Source organism: Rhinopithecus roxellana, chromosome 5 (genome assembly GCF_007565055.1).
Source record: "Rhinopithecus roxellana isolate Shanxi Qingling chromosome 5, ASM756505v1, whole genome shotgun sequence".
Lineage (NCBI taxonomy): Eukaryota > Metazoa > Chordata > Mammalia > Primates > Cercopithecidae > Rhinopithecus > Rhinopithecus roxellana.
The window spans coordinates 162,656,621-162,679,037 of record NC_044553.1 but is presented as its reverse complement, the minus strand read 5'-3'; the positions used below and the strand labels follow the sequence as shown (position 1 = coordinate 162,679,037).

The following is a 22,417-nucleotide window of genomic DNA, read 5'->3' as shown; positions in this document are numbered from 1 at the left end:
ACAGAAAAAAACAGGAGGGCACCACAGAACCTAAAGAGAGGGTGAGTTTCAAGAATCAAAGTGGCCAACAGTGTCAAATACTGCAGAAAGGCCAGGTAAGTTTAGGGCTGAGCTCTCCTAACGACAAGGAGGTCATTAGGGACCCTGGCAGGTGCAGTCTGAGTGGGAACAGGGGACACCACCCTGCAATAAATGAATTGCCTGTGGGAGGTAGAAAAGTAGAGAATGTGAGAGTCCACGGGCCAGAAAAGGCTGGAGAGCAGGCTGAGACCTAAGGTGGGTGTTGGCAAAGGCGAAAGAGCTTCAGTTACGTTTCAATGTGGACAAGAAAAGGACAGCAGAGAAAGACACATTAATGGTAACAACGGGGAGGGGGAAGCAGCAGATCAGACGAGGTTCCTAAGAAGGTAAGAAGGATGAGACATGAAACCCAAGAGGCACGGCTGGAGCTCCATGAAGAAAGGGGGCTTCCCCTTGTAACAGCAGACAGTGTGGTGAGGTAACATGGCAAGAGTAGTGACAGGAACACAACAGAAATTTTAACCAAGGTCCTCTGACTCTGAAAGCTGTATAATAGGATCTATACAAAATATCATTTTTATAAGCTCAAAATTAACAGACTGTCCCTGACTTGCAATGATTCAACTTATATTTTTAGACTTTACAATGATATGAAACCATTCTGCTTTTTACTTTTAGCACAGTATTCAATAAGTAACATGAGATATTCAACACCTTATTATAAAATAGGCCTTGTATTTAGTGATTTGGGCCAACTATAGGCTAAATAAGTGTTCTGAACTCATTCAAGCTAGGCGAGGAGGATAGGTGTATTCAATGAATTTTCAGCTTAATGATTTCAACTCACAACGGTTTTATCAGGGCATACCCCCATTACAAGTCAAGGCACATCTGTATATAGCTAAGTGTTGCATATTCATTCACTGAAATATTTACTGAGCACCTATCAGGTACCAAAAACAAGACGTTGGGTAAATATTGTAAAGCTGGACACTCGCTGTTCTAGCGAACACAACCCATCCGTGAGGCAAGGGCCTGGATGCCTAGAAGCTGGGTTGTCTTGACCACACGGGCCCAGACAGCAAATGGCAAGGCCTGACCCAGCTCCTCAGCGGGTCCACAAGGAAGCATCTAAGTGTTGTGAGCTCTGACAGAAAATACACAATGAACATCAATAGGAATTAATTAGACTTCAGCCAGCTGGAAAGAAGACTGATAAACCATCATCACTCTCACATTTCAAACTAGTCAGAGGCCAGGCCTGATAGCTCATGCCTGTAATCCCAGCACTTTGGGAGACCAAGGCAAGAGGATCACTTGAGGACAGGAGTTCAAGATCAGCCTGGGCAACAGAGCCAGACCCCATCACCACAAAAAAAAAAAAAAAAAAAATTTAATTAGTCAATCATGGTGGTATGCATCTGTAGTTACAGCTGCTTGGAAGGCTGAGACGGAAGAATCTCTTGAGCCAAGGAGTTCAAGGTTACAGTGAGCTATGATCACACAACTACACTCCAGCCTAGGTAACAGAGCAAGACCCAATCTCAAAGAAAAACAAAAAAAAGAGTCAGAAAATGCAAAATGTTTAAATGTTGTGAATGTAAGTGCTACCTCCTCCCTACCTTGAATAGAGCCTCACCTGGCTACTTGTTTCTCAAGAGTACAATGTGGAAAGGAGGCAGTAATGCACAATGCAGATACCTGGCAAACACAGCCTTTCCAGTGATTAAAATCTACGTCATCAGTGCTATAGTTTGTCCCCTCCAAATCTCATGTTGACATTTGATTCCAGTGTTGGAAGTGGGGCCTAATAGCAGGTGTGTGGGTCATGGGGGCGGATGCCTCGTAAATAGATAAATGCCCTCCCTTGACAGGGAGACTGAGTTCTCATTGTTATTAGTTCCTACCAGAGCTTTCCTGATAGCTGATTGTTACAAAAAGCCTGGCACACCCACCTTCTTCCAGTCTCACCACGTGATCTCTGCACACATCAGCTCCCTGAGCAGAAGCCAGTGCCATGGTTTTGTACAGCCTGCAGAACTGTGAGCCAAATAAACCTCTTTCTTTTATAAATTACCCAGACTGAGGTATTCCTTCGTTAACAGTGTTAAATGCTATTCACAATAGCCAAGATATGGAATCAACCTAGGTGTACAACAGATGGAGAAAGAAAATGGAGAATATATACACAACGGAGTATTATCCAGCCACAAAAACTGTGAAATCCTGTCATTTGCAGCAACATGGATAAAACTGGAGGACATTATGTTAAGTGAAAGAAGCCAGGAATAGAAAGTTAAACACCGCATGTTCTCATGTGGAAGCTAAAAATCAGTTTATTTAATAGAAGTAAAGGGTAGAGCAGAAGATACTAGAGGCCGGGAAGGGCAGGGGAAAGGAGGCAATAGGGACATTTGTTAAAGGATACAAAAGGAGCTAGATAGGAGGAGGAAGCTCCAGTGTCCTACAGATAACAATACGTAGTTTCAAATAGCTATAGGAGGCTACTGAATGTTCCCCACACACACACACACACACACACACACACAAAATGTTTGATACAATAGACATGCTAGTTACAGAGCTCATCACCATGCATTGTATGTATCACATCACTATGTACCCCACGAATTATTATCTGACAATTTAAATTTTTTAATTAAAAAAATGTTAAACAGACTTAAGACAACCAGTAAAGGTCATGTTGATAGTGTATACCCTTGATATGTGACAAAAATGGCACCTCGGCCTGTGGTCTTCCTCCCTAAAACCAGTAACCTCAGTCTAACCATGAGAAAAACATCAGTCGAATTCCAGTATAAGGGTATCCTACAGAATACCTGACCAGCACTCTTCAAAATCGTCAAAGTCATAAAAAATGAGGAAAGTCTGAGAAACTACCACAGCCAAGAGGAGCCTAAGGAAACATGGCAACCAAATCTAACGTAGCATCCTGGATGGGATCACGGAATGAAGGACATTATGGAAAAACCAGTCAAACCAAATAAAGTGAAGTTTAGTTAGTAGGTTTTTTAAGGAGTTACTAAGTAAATTTTAACTACAGAATCTAGGTAATGGGCATACAGGTGTTCACTATAAAACTCTTTCAACTTTTCTGTCTTTTTGAAATACCGTCATTTAAAAAGTTGGAAAAATAAAGTGCTACATTTACTGGCCATCACTGGCCTGTCTTTGACATAATTAGATCTGACAAAATATGTCTTCTTATGGTAAATGAAGCCTACTCAGCCATCTCATTCTAGTAAAGACTAGTGTTTAACATCACAGACGTTAACAAAAGTTAAACTCCTATACAAAGCATTTGACAGTGTCCATCAAAATTTCAAATGCATATAACCTTTGACCTGGCAATTCCACTTTCAAAAATTAATATTCTAGAAAAGTATACACGGGGGTCTCGACAGAGAGGCATTTTACTCCCCAGGGGACACGTGGCAATGTCTAGAAACATTTTTGGTTGTCTGAAGTGTAAGGCGGAGGATGATATTTGCATCCAGTGGGTGGAGGCAGGGAAGTTACAAAACATCATACAATGGAGAGGACTTTCCCCACCACAAAGAATTATCTGGCCCAAAATGTCAATAGTGCAGAGGCTGAGAAGCCCTGGCCTACAAGATACACTTTCATATGTGTGAAATGATATGTGTGCAAAGTTACTCACTGGAGCACTATTGTAGTGAGACCAAAAACATCAGATATTAGTTAATAAAGAATGGTGTATATATAATACACATGAAAGAATGTTATGTGGCTCCTAAGGAAGAAAAAACAATATAGTAATATGAAAATATTTGAGGCCGGGTACGGTGGCTCACGCCTGTAATCCCAGCACTTTGTGAGGCCAAGGTGGGTGGATCATGAGGTTAGGAGATCAAGACCATCCTGGCTAACATGGTGAAACCCCATCTCTACTAAAAATACAAAAAAAAATTAGCCGGGCGTGGTGGCTGGTGCCTGTAGTCCCAGCTAATCGGGAGGCTGAGGCAGAAGAATGGTGTGAACCCGGGAGGTAGAGCTTGCAGTGAGCCAAGATCGTGCCACTGCACTCTAGCCTGGGCGACAGAGTGAGACTCTGTTTCAAAAAAAAGAAAATATTTGAAAATTTAAGTGAAAAAAGTAACATGAGCATAGAATGCTGCCGTTTCAGGAGAAAAGAGAAACACATTCATATTTGCTCGTACAGGCATAAAAAATTATAAAAGGATTCTTAAGAAATTGGTAACAATGGTTTCCTCTTCATGGGAGTATTGCTGGACAGATAGAGGAAAACAGTAGGAAGGGAATATGTTGAAATACACCTGACTTTTGAGCCCTCTAAATGTATTACCCATATGAAAATAGTTTTAAATCACATGCAACCTTTCTTAAGAATATATTATCAGGCCGGGCGCGGTGGCTCAAGCCTGTAATCCCAGCACTTTGGGAGGCCGAGATGGGTGGATCACGAGGTCAGGAGATCGAGACCATCCTGGCTAACACGGTGAAACCCCGTCTCTACTAAAAAAATACAAAAAACTAGCTGGGCGCGGTGGCGGGCGCCTGTATTCCCAGCTACTCAGGAGGCTGAGGCAGGAGAATGGCGTGAACCCGGGAGGCGGAGCTTGCAGTGAGTGGATATCGCGCCACTGCACTCCAGCACTCCAGCCTGGGTGACAGCGTGAGACTCCGTCTCAAAAAAAAAGAATATATTATCAAGGATTCACCATTACAATACAATCCTCCTTCAGGTTTAGATAAATAAAATTTATATTAGAAAATGTAAGTTTAATAAAAATAAAATTGTATTTATAATGAAATTACTTCCCATCCCAAATGAGTCTATAATTTTATAGCTGATCATAATCTGACATTTTATTTTTCAATCTCAGTAGGTATAAAACCAGGACCAATAATTTTGCCAGGAATATGCAATGTATTTATTATGTTCACAATTTATGAAAATAAATCCAGTTCCCAGAAAATAAAGGGCAGTACCCCTGCACAGGCTCTCTTGCCTACTACCATGTAAGACATGCCTTTGCTCCTCCTTTGCCTTCCACCATGATTGTGAGGCCTCCCCAACCATGTGGAACTGTGAGTCCATTAAACCCCTTTTTCTTTATAAATTACCCAGGTATGTCTTTATTAGCAGTATGAAAATGGACTAACACAGTCAACATTCTTTCATGATGAAACTCTAGACGAATTAGGTATAGAAGGAACATATGTCAACACAATAAAGGCCACACATGACAAACCCACAGCTAACGTCATACTAAGACCTGGAACAAGACAAGAATGTCCACTCTCACCACTCTTTTCGACATAGTACTGGAAGTCCTAGCCTGAGAAATAAGACGATAGAAACAAATAAAGGACATCCACATTGGAACAGAGGAAGTCAAGTCATCTCTCTGCATACAATCTAGTCTTCTTATACACAGAACAACCTGGCCAGCTGCAGTGGCTCCTGCCTGTAATCCCAGCACTTCGCGAAGCCAAGGCAGGCAGATCACATGAGCCCAGGAGTTCGAAACCAACTGGGGCAATGGAGTGAGATCCTGTCTCTACAAAACATACAAAAATTAGCCAGGAGCAGTGACACATGCCTGTAGTCCCAGCTACTCAAGGAGCTGAATTGGGAGGACTGCTTGAGCCTGGGAGACAGATGTTGCAGTGAGCTGAGATCATGCCACTGCACTCCAGCTTGGGCAAAAGAGTAAGACCCTGTCTCAACGAGAAAAAAAAAAAAAGAGTGAGAGAGAGAAACCCGAAGACACCACCCAAAAACTCTTAGAACTGATCAATTCAGTTAAGCTGCAAGATCAACATTAAGAATCAGTAGCGGCCGGGCGCAGTGGCCCAAGCCTGTAATCCCAGCACTTTGGGAGGCCGAGACGGGCGGATCACGAGGTCAGGAGATCGAGACCATCCTGGCTAACACAATGAAACCCAGTCTCTACTAAAAATACAAAAAAACTAGCCGGGCGAGGTGGTGGGCGCCTGTAGCCCCAGCTACTCAGGAGGCTGAAGCAGGAGAAGGGCATAAACCCGGGAGGCGGAGCTTGCAGTGAGCTGAGATCCAGCCACTGCACTCCAGCCTGGGTGACAGAGCGAGACTCCGTCTCAAAAAAAAAAAAAAAAAAAAAAAAGAATCAGTAGCATTTCTTTTTCTTCTCTTTTTTTTTTTTTTTTTTTTTTTTTTGAGATGGAGTCTCGCTCTGTCACCCAGGCTGGAGTGCAGTGGCGCCATCTCCACTCACTGCAAGCTCCGTCCCCCAGGTTCACGTCATTCTCCTACATCAGCCTCTGAGTAGCTGGGACTATAGGCGCCCGCCACCATGCCCAGCTAATTTACAGGGTTTCACAGTGTTTGCCAGGATGGTCTCGATCTCCTGACCTCGTGATCTGCCTGCCTCGGCCTCCCAAAGTGCTGGGTTTACAGGCGTGGGTCACCGCACCCGGCCTAGAATCACTAGCATTTCTACACACCAACAACAAACTATCTGAAAAATAAATCAAGAAAGTAATCCTATTTACAATAGCTGTGAAAAATAATACCTAGGAATAAATTTAACGAACAAGGTAAAGAAGCTCTACAATGAAAACTACAAAATATTGATTAAAGCAATTGAAGATGACACAAACAAACTGAAAAGACATCCCATGTGAATCAGAAGAATAGATGACTGACTGACTGATTCACTAATTAAGGTCTTGTTCTGTTGCTCAGGCTGGAGCGCAGTGGCACAATCATGCCTCACTGCAACCTTGAACTCCCAGGCTCAAGGGATCCTTCTGCCTTAGCCTTCCAAGTAGTTGAGACTGCAGGAATATGCCACCATGCCTAGCTATTATAATATTTTTAATTTTTGTAGAGACAGCATCTCACTATGATGCCCAGGCTGGTCTCAAACTCCTGGGCTCAAGTGATCAGCCCACTTTGGCATCCCAAAGTGCTGAGATTACAGGTGTGAGCCACTGTGCCTGGCCATGAATTGGAAGAATTTATACTATTAAAATGACTATACTACCCAAAGCGATGTAAGATTCATACAGTTCCAATCAAAATACCAATGACATTCTTCACAGAAATAAAAAAAAATCCTAAAATTCATATGGAACCACAAAAGATCTGACAAGCCAAAGCAATCCTGAGCAAAGAGAACAAAGCAGGAGGCATCACATTACCTGACTTCAAAATACACCACAACGTAACCAAAACAGCATGATATTGGCATAAAAACAGACACACAGATGATCAATGGAGCAGAATAAAGAACCCAGAAACAAAATCACATATTTACAGCCAACTGATTTTTAAGAAAGGCATCAAGAACATTCACCGGGGAAAGAACAGTCTCTTCAATAAATGGTGCTGGGAACACTGGATACCCAGATGCAGAAAAATAAAACTAAACCCCTATCTCTCAACATACACAAAAACCAACTCAAAATGGATTTAAGACTTAAACTAAATCCTGAAACTATGAAGCTACTAGAAGAAAACATAGGGAAAATGTTTCAGGACATCTATCTGTACAAAGATTTTATGGCTAAGACCTCAAAAGCACAGACAGCAAAAGTAGACAAATGAGATTATATCAAACTAACAAGCTTCTGCACAGCAAGAACAAAACAAACAAACAAACAAAGAAGCAATCAACTGAGTGAAGAGACAATCTGCAAAATGGGGTGAAACATTTGTAAACTATTCATTTGACAAGGGATTAATACCCAGAATATACAAGGGATTAATACCCAGAATATACAAGGAGCTCAACAGCAAAAACAATCCAATTTTTTTTTTTTTTTTCTTGAGATGGAGTCTCGCTCTGTCACCCAAGCTGGAGTGCAGTGGCACAATCTTGACTCACTGCAAGCTCTGCCTCCCGGGTTCACGCCATTCTCCTGCCTCAGCCTCCCAAGTAGCTGGGACCACAGGCGCCCGCCACCACACCCAGCTAATTTTTTTGTATTTTTTAGTAGAGACGGGGTTTCACCGTATTAGCCAGGATGGTCTCGATCTCCTGACCGCGTGATCCACCCACCTCAGCCTCCCAAAGTGCTGGGATTACAGGTGTGAGCCACTGCACCCGGCCCAAACAATCTAATTTTTAACAGGCAAATAACTGATCTGAAATGACATTTCTAAACAGAAGACATACTACTGGCTAATACATGAGAAAATGCTCAGTATCACTAATTGTCATGGAAATGCAAATCCAAACCATACTGAGATATTATCTCACATGTGCCAGAATAGCTATTATCAAAAGACAAAGGCCGGGTGCAGTGGTTCACACATGTAATCCCAGCACTTTGGGAGGCTGAGGCAGGAGGACTGCTTGAGCTCAGGACTTCAAGGTTTCAGTGAGCTATGATAGTGCCACTGTACTCCAGCCTGGGTGACAGAGCAAAACCCTATCTCTAAAATAAATAAGTAAAAATAAAAGACAAAATACGACAAATGCTGACAAAAATGCAAAGAAAGGGGAACTCTTGTATACTGTGGGTAGGAATGTAAATTCGTATAGCCTTTATGGAAAACAGTATGGAGGATCCTCAAAAAACTAAAAACAGAACGACCATATGGCCCAGCCATCCGGCTACTGGGTATATATCCAAAGGAAAGAAAAACAATATGCTGAAGAGACAGCTCCACTCTCACGTTTACTGCAGCATTATTCACAATAGCCAAGATATGGACTCAACCTAGGTGTACATCAAGAAATGAATGGATAAAGAAAATTTAGTATATATACACAATTAAATAAAGCCATGAAAAAAGAATGAAATCCTATCATTCTGGGCAACATGGCTGAGTGAAGTTAGTGAAATAATTCAGGCACAAAAAGATAAATACCATACATTCTCATTCAAATGTGGATGCTACAGAAGTAGAGAGTAGAAAAGAAGTTACTAGAGACTGCAAAGGGGAGGAAATAGGAAGAGGTTGGTTAATGGACACAAAATTATAGCTAGATAAGAAACAACTTCTAGTGTCCTTTTTAAAAAGAGATAGGCCGGGCGCGGTGGCTCAAGCCTGCAATCCCAGCACTTTGGGAGGCCGAGACGGGCGGATCACGAGGTCAGGAGATCGAGACCATCCTGGCTAACACAGTGAAACCCCGTCTCTACTAAAAAATACAAAAAACTAGCCGGGTGAGGTGGCGGGCGCCTGTAGTCCCAGCTACTCGGGAGGCTGAGGCAGGAGAATGGCGTGAACCTGGGAGGCGGAGCTTGTAGTGAGCTGAGATCCGGCCACTGCACTCCAGCCTGGGCGACAGAGCGAGACTCCATCTCAAAAAATATAAAAAATAAAAAATAAAAAAAAATAAAAAGAGATGAGGGTCCCACTATGACTGGAACTACAGACGCCCACCACTACGCCCAGTTTTCGTTTTCTAGAGCACCGTGGGGTGACTACAGTTGACAACAACTTATCATTTATTTTCAAATAGCTAGAAGAGAGGATTTTAAACGTTCCCACCACAAAGATAAATGTTAATGATAATTAACAATGATAAATGTTGGAGATGATGGATCTGCTCAATACCTTGATTTGATCATGACACATTATACCTATGTATCAAAATACCACACTATACCCCATAAATATGTACACGTAGTATGCGTCAATTTTAAAATAATCATGTTTTCACAGGGCCTTATAATCATTAGTGATGAATGCAGGTTTGATCAAATACAAAAGTATGCTCACTATTGGGAGGCGGAGGCGGGCAGATCACGAGGTCAGGAGATCAAGACCATCCTGGCTAACACGGTAAAACCCCGTCTCTACCAAAAATACCACGAAAAAAAAGTACACTCACTATAAAAGAAACAATGCATTCCAACATACCTTGCTATGATGAATGTGCCCCAAATCATTAAGATAATACTCTTCAACTGAATGGGGCTTGCCTTCCACTTCAAAAATATATGCAGGATTCATCTTGTTTTGAACAGGTACGGCAAAGTAGTCTGCAAACTCTTTACAGTTGATGGTAGCCGACATCAGGACTACCTACAGAGTAAGAGAAAACATTAACATAAAACAGTGAGAATCATAACCAAATTAAATACTTCTAAAATTACAGGCTTTTCTTCTGCTTCATTCCTTACCTAACAACTTTTGAGACTTTAAACAGACCACCTTGATTTAATCGCTAGTGTAATTCTTGTAGTTTAAACAATGTTCAGAGATACCAACTTTTATCATTTCTCTTCAAGTACCTTATCAAGTGATAAATTTTATCGCCAATAAGGGTAAATTAAAATCATTTATCTGAAAGAAAACTTCACATCAGGAGACTAATTTTAAAAAAGAATATGGCCCAGGCAAATAAAGACACTGTGGCTCACACCTATAATCCCAGCACTTTGGAGGCTGAGGCGGAAGGACACTTGAGCCCAGGAGTACAAGACCAGCCTGAGCAACAACATGAGACCACTGTCTCTACAAAAAAAAAATAGTAATAATAAATTTAAAATAAATTTTTAAAAAAGAGTAAGGCCAGGTGCCATGGCTCATGCCTATAATCTTGGGCCAAGAGTTTAAAACCAGCCTGGGCAACATAGTAAGACTCCATCACTACAAAAAAATTTAAAAATAGCTGGGCATGATGGTGCCCTCTTGTAGTCCCAGCTACTCAAGAGGCTGAGGTGGGAGGATCGCTGGAGCCAAGGAGGTCGGGGCTGCGGTAATCTATGATCACACCACTGCACTCTAGCCTGGGCAACAGAGCAAGATCCTGTTTCTAAAAACAAAAATAAAAAATAAATTAAAAAGAATAAGTTACTCTATGATGTGTTCCAGAGAAATGACAGAGTAAGCCAGCAAAGAAGACAGGGGATCTAGAAAACTCTAGCTCTAACTCAAGAAACTGGAGAAGTCCCAGGACAACAGGGGTGCAGTAGCAGAGGAACAACCCCAGACTGGGGCAAGATGACTGACTGCAGCTTTCAGTTTTGTCAAAAAGCAAATATGAAATGATATCCTTAATAAACTCAGCCATGAATGACAGGGGTCGTGCATACAGCACGAGATGTGCCTGGAGAAGGCAGCTGATTACAGAGGATCTCCCAGCTCTGCAGTCTCCACAATGCTATGTGGGGAGTGGGCACAGCAGTCCGGCGGGCTGCTCACCACCTACTGTACATCGCAAGTAGAGTTATCTAAATGGAAATCCTAGCCAAAAAGTAAACTTTTTTTAATTTTTTTGAGACAAGTTCTGGCTCTATCGCCCAGGCTGGAGTGCAGTGGCGTGATGTCAGCTCACTGCAACCTCAGCCTCCTGGGCTTCAGTGATCCTCTCACCTCAGCCGCCCAGGTAGCTAGGACTTCGTAGAGGCGAGGTTTCGCCATGTTGCCCAAAGCCTGGTCTCAAACTTGTGAGCTCAAGCGATCTGCCCACCTTGGCCTCCCAAAGTGCTGGGATTATAGGCGTAAGCCACCGCATCCAGCCAAAAAGTAAACATTTCATGTAAGCATTGTTGTTGCAGTTATTGAGTAAAGAAAACATCTGTATTTTCCCCTTTAGAATGAGATACAATTGGTAAAAACTGTACAGACTAAAACTCATTTTGAGAAGAGATGTCTGAAGTTAAAAAGAATGCTCTGAGAAGCCACTTGGAGTAGAAGAGTGGCTCTTAAGGGACACACCCCAGTCACCATAAATGATCTCTAAACTGGGTTTTAAGGAACGATGAGGCTAGTGAACTGCAGGACACCGAGTGCAGCCTGCAAACAAGAGGCCAAGCCTGGAATGCTAGGAGCAAGGAGGACTCAGCCTGGCCACCAGCCTCCCTCACCCACCCTATCCTGCAGCCCTCTGCCTCTTCTCCAAAGAGACAAGTCAGCAGACACCCAAGACAACTGCCTGTCTGGAGTGGGCCTGAGCTCAGTCCAGTCAGCTAGAGGTGACAGCAAGGTCAGTGGCTGGAGGATGGTATAGGGGAGGCACTGAGAGGAAGCCAGGTCAGGGGAACCACAGGGACCTAAAGATTGGCGGGAGAGGAAAGGGGAGGCCTTAAAGCCCATGTGCCCATGCCCCACACCCAGGTCCTCTTGACAGCGGCACTCTCTTTAAAAGCTAATAAAGATTTTTTTAGAGTTTTTTAAAAACCTCTTACGAAACCATCTAGAATATAGTGTCTAATTTCTTGGCCCAACTACATGTACCATATAAGTTTCTATATCAAGAAAATATGCTGCTTCATATATTTGCTAATAATTCATGAACATAGTGAAACTGACAAACCATTTCTTACAACTTATAAGTACCAAATTCCTTACCACCATGTCCATCAGTGTAGGGTTTTTTTTAACCCAGTAACACTTTAACTCTCTTTACCACTGAAAAAATGTGTAACCAACTCATTATTCTGACTTGAGTGAAAAAGAAATGTCTTAAATTACATTCAAGAAAGGCCTCAATGTGAATAATCTTCAATGATAGCTTGGTTAAGATTCCAAAAAGGACTGAAATAGCCAAACTCTCTCATTCACTTCATCATCACCTCAAGCAATGAGACAACTGATTGCAAGTGTCAGCTTCCATTCATTCAGCACCCACCAAGTGAAAAGATGAACATTCTAAGGCAGAAGCTTCCCCACTTGGGGATATGGGAAAGAGAAAGAGAAACGTTTTCCTCAACAAATAAACACTTGAAGACAAAATGCTTTATGGTTTAGAAAGCAACTGTTTTCCAATAACAGCAAATCCCTTAGCGGCTCCATCATAGAATAACTGAATATCCCAACCATGTGGCCTTTTATCAAGCTGTTTCCCACAGACCTCTGCTTAGCACAGCTGGGTTAAGGTTGACCTATGAGTAGACTTGTTTAGATTGCACAATTATTCTAAACCCTTTGCCATTTTGGCCTAGTCCACACCTTCTTCCTTTTTGTTCAAATAAGAAGTAAATGATATTGATCATTCCCATCAACCTTCACTTAACTTACGTCTCTCAAATAGTAGTACATATTCTGTTCTCAAACTTCAATGCACTTTGGTGCCATTTCGAACCCAAGGATTGCAGATTAATTCACTTACTTTTTGTTTTGTTTTTGTTTTTGTTTTTGAAATGGAATCTCTCTCTGTTGCCCAGGCTGGAGTGCAGTGGCACAATCTCAGCTCACTGCAACCTCCGCCTCCCGGCTTCAAGCAATTCTCCTGCCTAAGCCTCCCGAGTAGCTGGGATTATAGGCACCCACCACCATGCCTGGCTAGTTTTTGAGACAGGGTCTCATCTGTTACCCAGGCTGGAGTAGTGTGGCACAATCACAGCTCACCACAGCCTGGACCTCCCAGGCTCAAGCAATTCTCCATCAGCCTCCCGAGTAGCTGGGACCACAGACACACACCACTATGCCCAGCTAATTTTTGCATTTTTTGTAGAGATGGGGTTTAGCCATCTTGCCCAGGCTAGTGTTGAACTCCTTGGGCTCAAACAATCTGCCCATCTTTGCCCCCGCAAACTGCTGGGATTACAGGCGTGAGCCACTGTACCACCCAGCTTCATTCACATAACTTTAAATTAAGGTACTTATTCAACCAAAAGCAAAGCTCAAAACCCAGCATGTCATTATAGTCAACTACTATTAGACCATTTTCTGCAGCCTGGAGAAAATATGAGAATTTAAGGCAACATAATAACCAAAAAGTATCCATACTCTGATCATAAAAGAATTCCCTTTAGTCCGCTTCCTGGCAAGATCTGGTGTACTACACATGATCATGAATTTTAAGAGTCATCAGTTTCAAATGTTTCTATTAAAATACAGTCAGCCCAGCCATGTGCAGTGGCTCACACCTGTAATCACAGCACTTTGGAAGACCAAAGCAGGCAAATCACTTGAGGTCAGTAGTTCGAGACCAGCCTGGTGCAAAACCCCATCCATACCAAAAAATACCAAAAAAAATTAGCCTGGCCTGGTGGCAGGTGCCTGTAGTCCCAGCTACTCAGGAGGTTGAGGCATGAGAATTGCTTGAACCTGGGAGGCAGAGGTTGCAGTGAGCTGAGATCATACCACTGTACTCCAACCTGGGCAACAGAGTGAGACTCCATCTCTAAATAAATAAATAAACAAACTAACAAACAAACAAACCAACAGCCCTAGGCTGGGCACGGTGGCTCACATCTGTAATCCAAGCACTTTAGGAGGCCGAGGCAGGCGGATCATGAGGTCAGGAGATCGAGACCATCCTGGCTAACACGGTGAAACCCCATCTCTACTAAAAATACAAAAAATTAGCCGGGCGTGGTGGCGAGTGTCTGTAGTCACAGCTACTCGGGAGGCTGAGGCAGGAGAATGGCATGAACCTGGGAGGCAGAGCTTGCGGTGAGCCAAGATCGCGCCACTGCACTCCAGCCTGGGAGACCCAGCGAGACTCCGTCCCAAAAAAAAAAAAAAAATACAGTCAGCCCTCTGTATCCAGATTCTGCATTTGCAGATTCGACCAACTAAAAATCAAAAATATTCCGTAAAAAACAAAAATATGAGTTTAAACAACAGAGTATAGCAACTATTCACATGATAGTGAGTACTGGAGATAACCTAGGGGTGACTTGGGGCGTATGGGGAGACGTGCGACATGCAAATACTTTACTGTGCCGTTTCATGGAAGGCACTTGAGGGTCCTCAGATTTCAGTATCTGTCAGGGGTCCCAGAATCCTCTATAGACACCAAGGGACTATAGAGAGAAACAAAACTCAACAAGTCTTACCCCTAAATAGGTCTGTTACTCATGAAATCAAATTTACCTTCACAAAACGTGAATTTGTTCTTAAGAGTTTGCGGACTACCAACAGCAGGAAATCCATTTCTTCTGTTCGTTCATGTACCTACAAAATAAAAAAGGGGGCACCCCCCAAATGACATCAGGCAACACACATCACTGCTGACAGAAAGGCACCCCTGGGGGACTGGGGACTAAACCAGTTCTCTCTGCTAAATGCAGTTCCTCAGGGTGCTGGTATAACTCCTGGTTAAGGGGAAGCAAAGAGCATCGGCCAATAGACCAAACCACCCACTCAGTCACAGCCTCCAGTGTTTCTCCTTAGGCCCCCCAGGAGAAGGCAGAGTAATGTTCGGCACCCTCGCCCCTGCTCATTTACTGCCAACTGCGCCCAAGGTTGCTGTGACAACCAGAAGCCTCTCCACCTACCTCAAGCACAGAGAACCATTGGGCCAGCCTCCCATGGCCCCTGCTTGCCACAACCCCTGCCAGGTCTGCAGGTACACTGTCATCTCAGCAAGCAAGCACAGGGTCGAAGACGTGCTAGTCTAACACTGACCGGGAGCCATGTGACCCCTACAGGACACATTCCACAATGTGCATAACTGCAGTTCACAAGGGTGGGCAAGGGCTGGTCCTGGAAAAGCTGGCTCAGTCACAAACAGGTAAACCAGAGCATAGGACCCAAGGTCAGTAGCGCTGACACTCGGGGACAGCAGTCGGGGAGGCAGCACCTCAGACAGACCTCAGACAGACCTTGCAGCCCTCCTCAGACAGAGACCTCACAGTCAGAGCCACCCCAGGACCCACAGTCCCCCAACCCCGCCCCACCCCAGAACCAGCTAGCACCCAAGGGCTAGGCAGCCTATTTTTCTAAAGAAGCCAGTTACTCTAGAACTTAGGAAATGTCAATGTACAAGGGGACAGTAAGATTCTATTCTGTGACATTTCTCGGCCGAAGTGGAGAGATAATTACTAAGTTTCAAAGAGGGAGTTCTCCTTTCCTCAGTGTAAGAGGTGGAAGGATTTAGTGTGTAAGTAATTCTAATTCTATTCCAGACCCCACTATCTTCTGAACTTCCCACTGAAGGAGATGTCTGAGAAGTGTCATAGAGAAAAGAAAAACAAAAATCAGCAGCTGCAAGGTATTTAACACCATCACAAATCTCATGCTGTCACTTGACTTCAGAACGCTTCCTCGGCACAAACATCCTCTCTTTTACTTGAGAAGAAAAATCAAGGCTATCATCAGCAAAGGAGCTCTCCTCAGCTTGTGGCAGTCTCCTGAGTTCACACACCCATCATCTCCCCTCTGCCCCGTGGCCCACTGGCTCCAGGATCCCTGCACCAGCCTTTCCAACACATAAACATGCACACATCAGCAGATGTGTCTCCCCAGTACTCACCTTCATAACCTCAGCCCCTTAGGAGGCACCCTTTCCATAGCAGTACTCAAACAAATGTTTATCGAATGAATGATTTGCCTAAAGCTAGTTTATTCTTAAGAGCTGGAAAATTAAAAACATTATTCCATTTGAAACTGGCTGGGCATCTTCAACTTTTGTTCTTGTATTTATTGTGAAATTCAAATAATCCCAGATAATGCAAACGATACTATATGTAAACCTAAAACTTAAGGTAGTTGAATCCAGTCCATTCATTTATGAAGCAAATAATCCCTGGGGCATCTACTAGGTGCTGACACCGCACTCGACAAAGGCAGAGCAGGAAGTTGTCAGAATGGCGCGATGGTCTTTTGTGGGTTACCACTCCCCGGTAGGGCAAGCTCTTGAAGAGAGGAGCTAACTTTTGCTCAGCTATTATGGCAGAGCTTGAGAAAAGGACATAGTCAATAACACAGTATTGATTGATTTATCTGTGTCACTCAAGTATGTGTGTGCAAAGGCCACGTAGGCAGAGAGATATGTCAGACACACAGAAAATAAATGCAGGCACTAGCAGCACAGGCTCTAGAGTCAACTACCCAGGGATGAACCCAGCAACATCACTGATTACTTGTGGCCTAAGCACTGAACTTTCTTAAACTTTAGTTTCCTTTTATATAAAGTGGGCTCAATTATACCAAAAAGCCCAATGAAAACCTATTATAACCTTCATAATGTCATCTTTTGGCATATTATCTATTAAATCTGAATTTGATCTCTATCTACTATAAAGATATTCAAAACTGCCATAAGTCATAAGGGAAAATTCTGAACCGTATTATACATCACCCTATTTTGTAAGAAACAGTCGATCATTTTCACCCTCTCCTACTCTCCCACCAAATGCCCTATAATAATTTAAAACCAAGTGTCTGTACATAAGATCACAAACGCACTGACTCAGCTCTACCTGGAGTACATGTTGTATCATTAGTTATCTCACGCATCAAAATAGACTGGGGAGACACTACTCTAAACAGTTGCCCAAATGGGTTTATCCTTTTGGTTGCTATTGTTGTTTTGAGACAGTCTCGCTCTATTGCCCAGGCTGAAGGGCAGTGGCGCAAACTCAGCTCATTGCAACCTCCACCTCCCAGGTTCAAGTTATTCTCCCACCTCAGCCTCTCAAGTAGCTGGGACTATAGGAGTGTGCTACCACACCCAGCTAATTTTTTTTTTTTTTTTTTTTTTTTTTTTTTGTATTTTTAATAGAGATGGGGTTTCACCATGTTGGCCAGGCTGGTCTCGAACTCCTGACCTCAAGTGATCCATTTACCTTGGCCTCCCAGAGTATTGGGATTACAGGCATGAGCCAGTTGCCCAAATAGTTTGATTTCAGACTCTATTAAACACCCTAGCCTCATCTCACAACCTCTCACAAATCCTATTTATTTGCTGATGTGTCTAATTCCTCTAGAAATAAGTCAAGCTTCCCAAACAGAATTACTGATAAGGTTTAAAACACAAGAGTTTGAGGAAGAACCATTTCCAAAGTTCCTGGGAAAGTTGTTCAAACACAACATTCCCCACCAAAAAACTCATGTTTAAAATATAAACAAAGTAAAAAAAAAAAATTCCATCCTTACTGAGAAAAGTCCAGAAAGTAAAGGGGAAGGAAAAAACAAAGAAAGCTGAGACAAGCACAAAGACAGGGTTCACAATACTCGAGAGTTTTTTTAAGAGAGATAAATATGAGCTTTATAAGTAGATGGCATTACTTACTTCATCAATGATGATATGTGTGAATTCCATCAAACTCTTGGCACTAACTACTTTCTGAAGCAGGACTCCAGTTGTCATATAAATTAGCCTGGTGTCCTCCGTTGCTATTTTCTCTAGCCCTACCTAAAATTGGAAAAGGAAAGGAAAAAAGAGAAAAAAAAAGTTATGTCCATTTTATTAATATAATGGAGGTAAGAAAGGGAATGAAAAATTATGGTATTTTGAAAGATACACAGGCTCCAAATCAAAAGTGACATTCTCAAGTCAATTTTCTTCTTTTTGGGGGTACAGAGGGGCAGGGGTTGGCTCATCTAATCACATTGCTATAACATTTTTAAGTTAAAAAAATGTGTATCAAGACATCTTCTAGATTACAGAGATATTATTAAAAAGATAAAATTATAAAAGTCATAAGCATGAGAATTCTCACTGCTTTCCTATTCAACTGGAAAGAAATTACAATTTATTTTCAAGAAATTCTTTTTTTTTTTTTGAGACAGAATCTCACTTTGTCACCAAGTTAGAGTGCAACGGCGTGATCTCAGCTCACTGCAATCTCCACCTCCTGGGTTCAAGCAATTCTCATACCCCAACCTCCTGAGTAGCTGGAATCGCAGGCATGTGCCATCACGCCTGGCTAATTTCTATATTTTTAGTAGAGATGGGGTTTCACCATGTTGGCCAGGCTGGTCTCGAACTTCTGACCTCAAGTGATCCGCCCACTTCAGCTTTCCAAAGTGCTGGGATTACAGGCGTGAGCCACCGCGCCCGGCCTGTTTCACTAGTTTTTAAAACTATGCCACAGTTCTCTTCTATAAGCAACTGGTTTTTTGTTTTGTTTTGTTTTTTGAGACAGAGTCTCACTCTGCTGCCCAAGCTGGAGTGCAGGGGCGCAAGCTTGGCTCACTGCAACCTCCACCTGCTGGGTTCAAGCAATTCTCCTGCCTCAGCCTCCCGAGTAGCTGGGACTACAGGCATGCGCCACTACACCCGGCTAATTTTTGTATTTTTAGTAGAGACGGAGTTTCACCACGTTGGCCAGGCTGCTCTCAAACTCCCAACCTAATGTGATCCGCCCGCTTCAGCCTCCCAAAGTGCTGGGATTACACACATGAGACACCACTAATTATCAGCAGAAAATGGTCACATACTATCAACTTACACAGAAAAAAACTTAACGAAATTAAGGAATAGAGAGATGGCTGGCTCTCTTAGTCCCTCCATCCCTCCCAGTCTCACCTGGTAGCCCACCACACCCCCCAGGGTCCAGGCACGCTCTTTACTGATCCACCTGGCGATGCTGCTTGCCCCTATCTTCCGGGGCTGGGTGACCACAATGCTGCAGTAGGCGGAGCGCTGAACGTAGTGGTCCAAGATATACTGGGGGAGCTGAGTGCTTTTACCGCTTCCCGTGGCCCCATGTATAATCACCACGGAATTACTTTCTATCAAAGACACAACCTAAAAGTTTAAAAAATTATTTCAAAATCAGCACAAAACGTCAGTGTAAAGTATCACCTATATTAGGAAGTCTTTCAGGATTTATTTTTCTTTCATCTTCAAGTTTTTGTTTTGTTTTGTTTTGAGATGAAGTCTCGCTCTGTTGCCCAGTCTAGAATGCAGTGGCGCAATCTGGGGTCACTGTAACCTCTGTCTCCCGGGTTCAAACGATTCTCATGCCTCAGCCTCTCAAGTAGCTGGGACTACAGTCATGTACCACCACACCCAGCTAATTCTTGTATTTCTGGTAGAGACAGGGTTTATTTCACCGTGTTGGCCAGGCTGGTCTCAAACTCCTGACCTCAAGTGATTCGCCTGCCTCGGCCTCCCAAATTGCTGGGATTACAGGTGTGAGCCACCGTGCCCAGCCCTAAAGTTATTAATTAACCATTCTAAACACAACACAATAGAGCAAGGAGGTGACAAACAGTTGCCACACTTAAATGCAACTCTACTACCTATTTAACAGTAATTGGTGGCTGGGCACGGTTGCTCACACCTGCAATCCCAGCACTTTGGGAGGCCGAGGCAGGCAGTTCACGAGGTCAAGAGATTGAGACCATTCTGGCCAACATGGCGAAACCTCGTCTCTACTAAAATTACAAAAATTGGATGGGTGTCATAGCACACACCTGTAGCCCCAGCTACTCGGGAGGCTGAAGCAGGAGAATTGCCTGAAGCCGGGAGGCAGAGGTTACAGCGAGCCAAGATCGTGCCACTGCACTCCAGCCTGGCGACAGGGCAAGATTCTATCTCAAAACAAACAAACAAACAAAACCAGTAACTAGTGATAGCTGTGGAAAAACCAGGCCAGGTTAACTCCAGCTTCCTGGGTCTCAATTGCTTCTGTAAAACTGAAAATGTAAAATTAGATTTCTATGGTTCTTACCAAGTTTCTATTATTTTAACATTTTGTAATGAATCTGCACATAATTCTACTGAACATGAAAAAAAGAGCTGTTACTACATTCAAGTGGTTTTAAAATGTCATCTTAAATTCTTCAGACATATTTTTATCTATTAAATATCTGTTTATTTATTTTTAGACACAGGTTCTAGCTCTGTCACCCAGGCTGGAGTGAAGTGGCACAATCATGGCTCACTGCAGCTTTGACTTCCTAAGCTCAAGCCATCCTGTCGCCTCAGCATCCCAAGCCAGGACCACAGGCACATGCCACCATATTTCGCTAATTTTAGGGGGTATGTTTTGTAGAGATGAGGTCTTGCTGTGTTGCCCAGGCTAGTATGGAACTCCTGGCCTCAAGTGATCCTCCCACCTCCAGACATATTTGGAAACAAATAACTTCCACTTTTCCACTTACAGATTACATGCAGCATTTTTAAAACTCCACTCAAATTCCTCCTCCAGAACTCCCCCACCTCCACTCTAAACTTATTTAAACTCTTATCCTTCTAACAATTGATATGGTCAGGGAATACAAATTAATTTGAATACTGGCTTCTAATTTTTAGTTGCATGATTTACTCTAAAGCAAAGTAAAAATTAAATTTGAAACACTTCTAGTTCTATTTATAACTGCTTTTTCCAAAAGTCTAGTTGATAAAGGTTTCAATACGCTTACTTTTTTTTTTTTTTTTTGAGACAGAGTCTCGCTCTGTCGCCCAGGCTGCAGTGCAGGTGGCGCGATCTCGGCTCACTGCAAGCTCCGCCTCCCGGGTTCACACCATTCTCCTGCCGCAGCCTCCCGAGTAGCTGGGACTACAGGCGCCCGCCACCACACCCGCCTAATTTTTTTTTTGTATTTTTAGTAGAGATGGGGTTTCACCGTGGTCTCGATCTCCTGACCTCGTGATCCACCCACCTCGGCCTCCCAAAGTGCTGGGATTACAGGAGTGAGCCACCGCGTCCAGCCAATACGCTTACTTTTAACCATGCTTAATAACACATAAGTAATTAGGAACTTAATCATCCTACTGCTACATCTGCCTGGCATTGTTAATACAATGGTATGTTAATGATTGATTACATTAATTGACAGGTAGAGCCAACGCTGTAAAGAAAACCCAATGGAAATGCTAGGGTATGTCATTTGCTTCATAAAAACATTTAGCAGTGAGTTTCTTTAAACAAGTTCTCCTGGGAAAGATGAAGTGTTTACTTACAGATATTTCATGGAAGGAAAGACTAGATAAACTAAATGTTAGGAGATGTACTCAGGTGAAGACTAAATAAATTAAAGTACAGATCAAAAGAAAAGCCATCGATATGGTTACTACACAAAATCATCTCCAGGCAGCCCTGAACACACCTTCCTCTTATCCACCACAGAGCCTTGTATACCACAGAAGTGTTCACCTGGCAACTGGTAACTTTCAAATTAGAAACCAGAAGTATTGGGCCTCAGACATGTATTCAAACAGCAAAATTATAGTATAACAAAACAATTTTACCTCTTCCTTATATCGACTTCAGCAAAATTATAGTATAACAAAACAACTTTACCTCTTCCTTATATCGACTTCAGCAAAATTATAGTATAACAAAACAATTTTACCTCTTCCTTATATCGACTTATAGGCAAATCAGGATATTTATAAGTTGTCCCTGGGATGCACGTCACATTGCTTAATTTAGCCAAAGATGGCCTTGGACCTGGATTAAGGCAAAACAAACAAATATAATGCCATTTCTTATCTGGAAAAAGATAACTCAATGTTCTATCTAATCTATATATACAGCATACACACATACACACACCATACACACACAATCAAATACAAAAATACATTTTCTACAGGTTAAAACTGCCATCAGGGCAATACCAAAGACATGGAATGAACATAGGTATCCATCAATGGTGGATTGGATAAAGAAAACATGGTATATATATATATACACCGTGGAATACTATGCAGCCATAAAAAAGAATGAAATCATGTCCTTTGCAGCAAGCAATATGGATGCAACTGGAGGCCATCATCCTAAGCAAATTAACACAGAAACAGAAAACCAAATATCA

At 42.7% G+C, this 22,417-nt stretch overlaps 1 protein-coding gene across 1 annotated transcript in view; it reads right to left on the bottom strand.

Annotated features, from left to right (window-relative positions):
* The window catches only part of TDRD9 (tudor domain containing 9), a 137,195-nt gene that overhangs the window by 74,309 nt on the left and 40,469 nt on the right, over positions 1–22,417 (bottom strand). The window contains exons 3-7 of the mRNA XM_010376950.2: positions 21,953–22,050; positions 19,176–19,397; positions 17,937–18,059; positions 14,795–14,875; positions 9,887–10,051 (exon numbers count right to left, since the gene is read on the bottom strand). Coding sequence (XP_010375252.1) covers positions 9,887–10,051; positions 14,795–14,875; positions 17,937–18,059; positions 19,176–19,397; positions 21,953–22,050 — 689 coding nt within the window. The remainder of the gene's footprint in view (positions 1–9,886; positions 10,052–14,794; positions 14,876–17,936; positions 18,060–19,175; positions 19,398–21,952; positions 22,051–22,417) is intronic.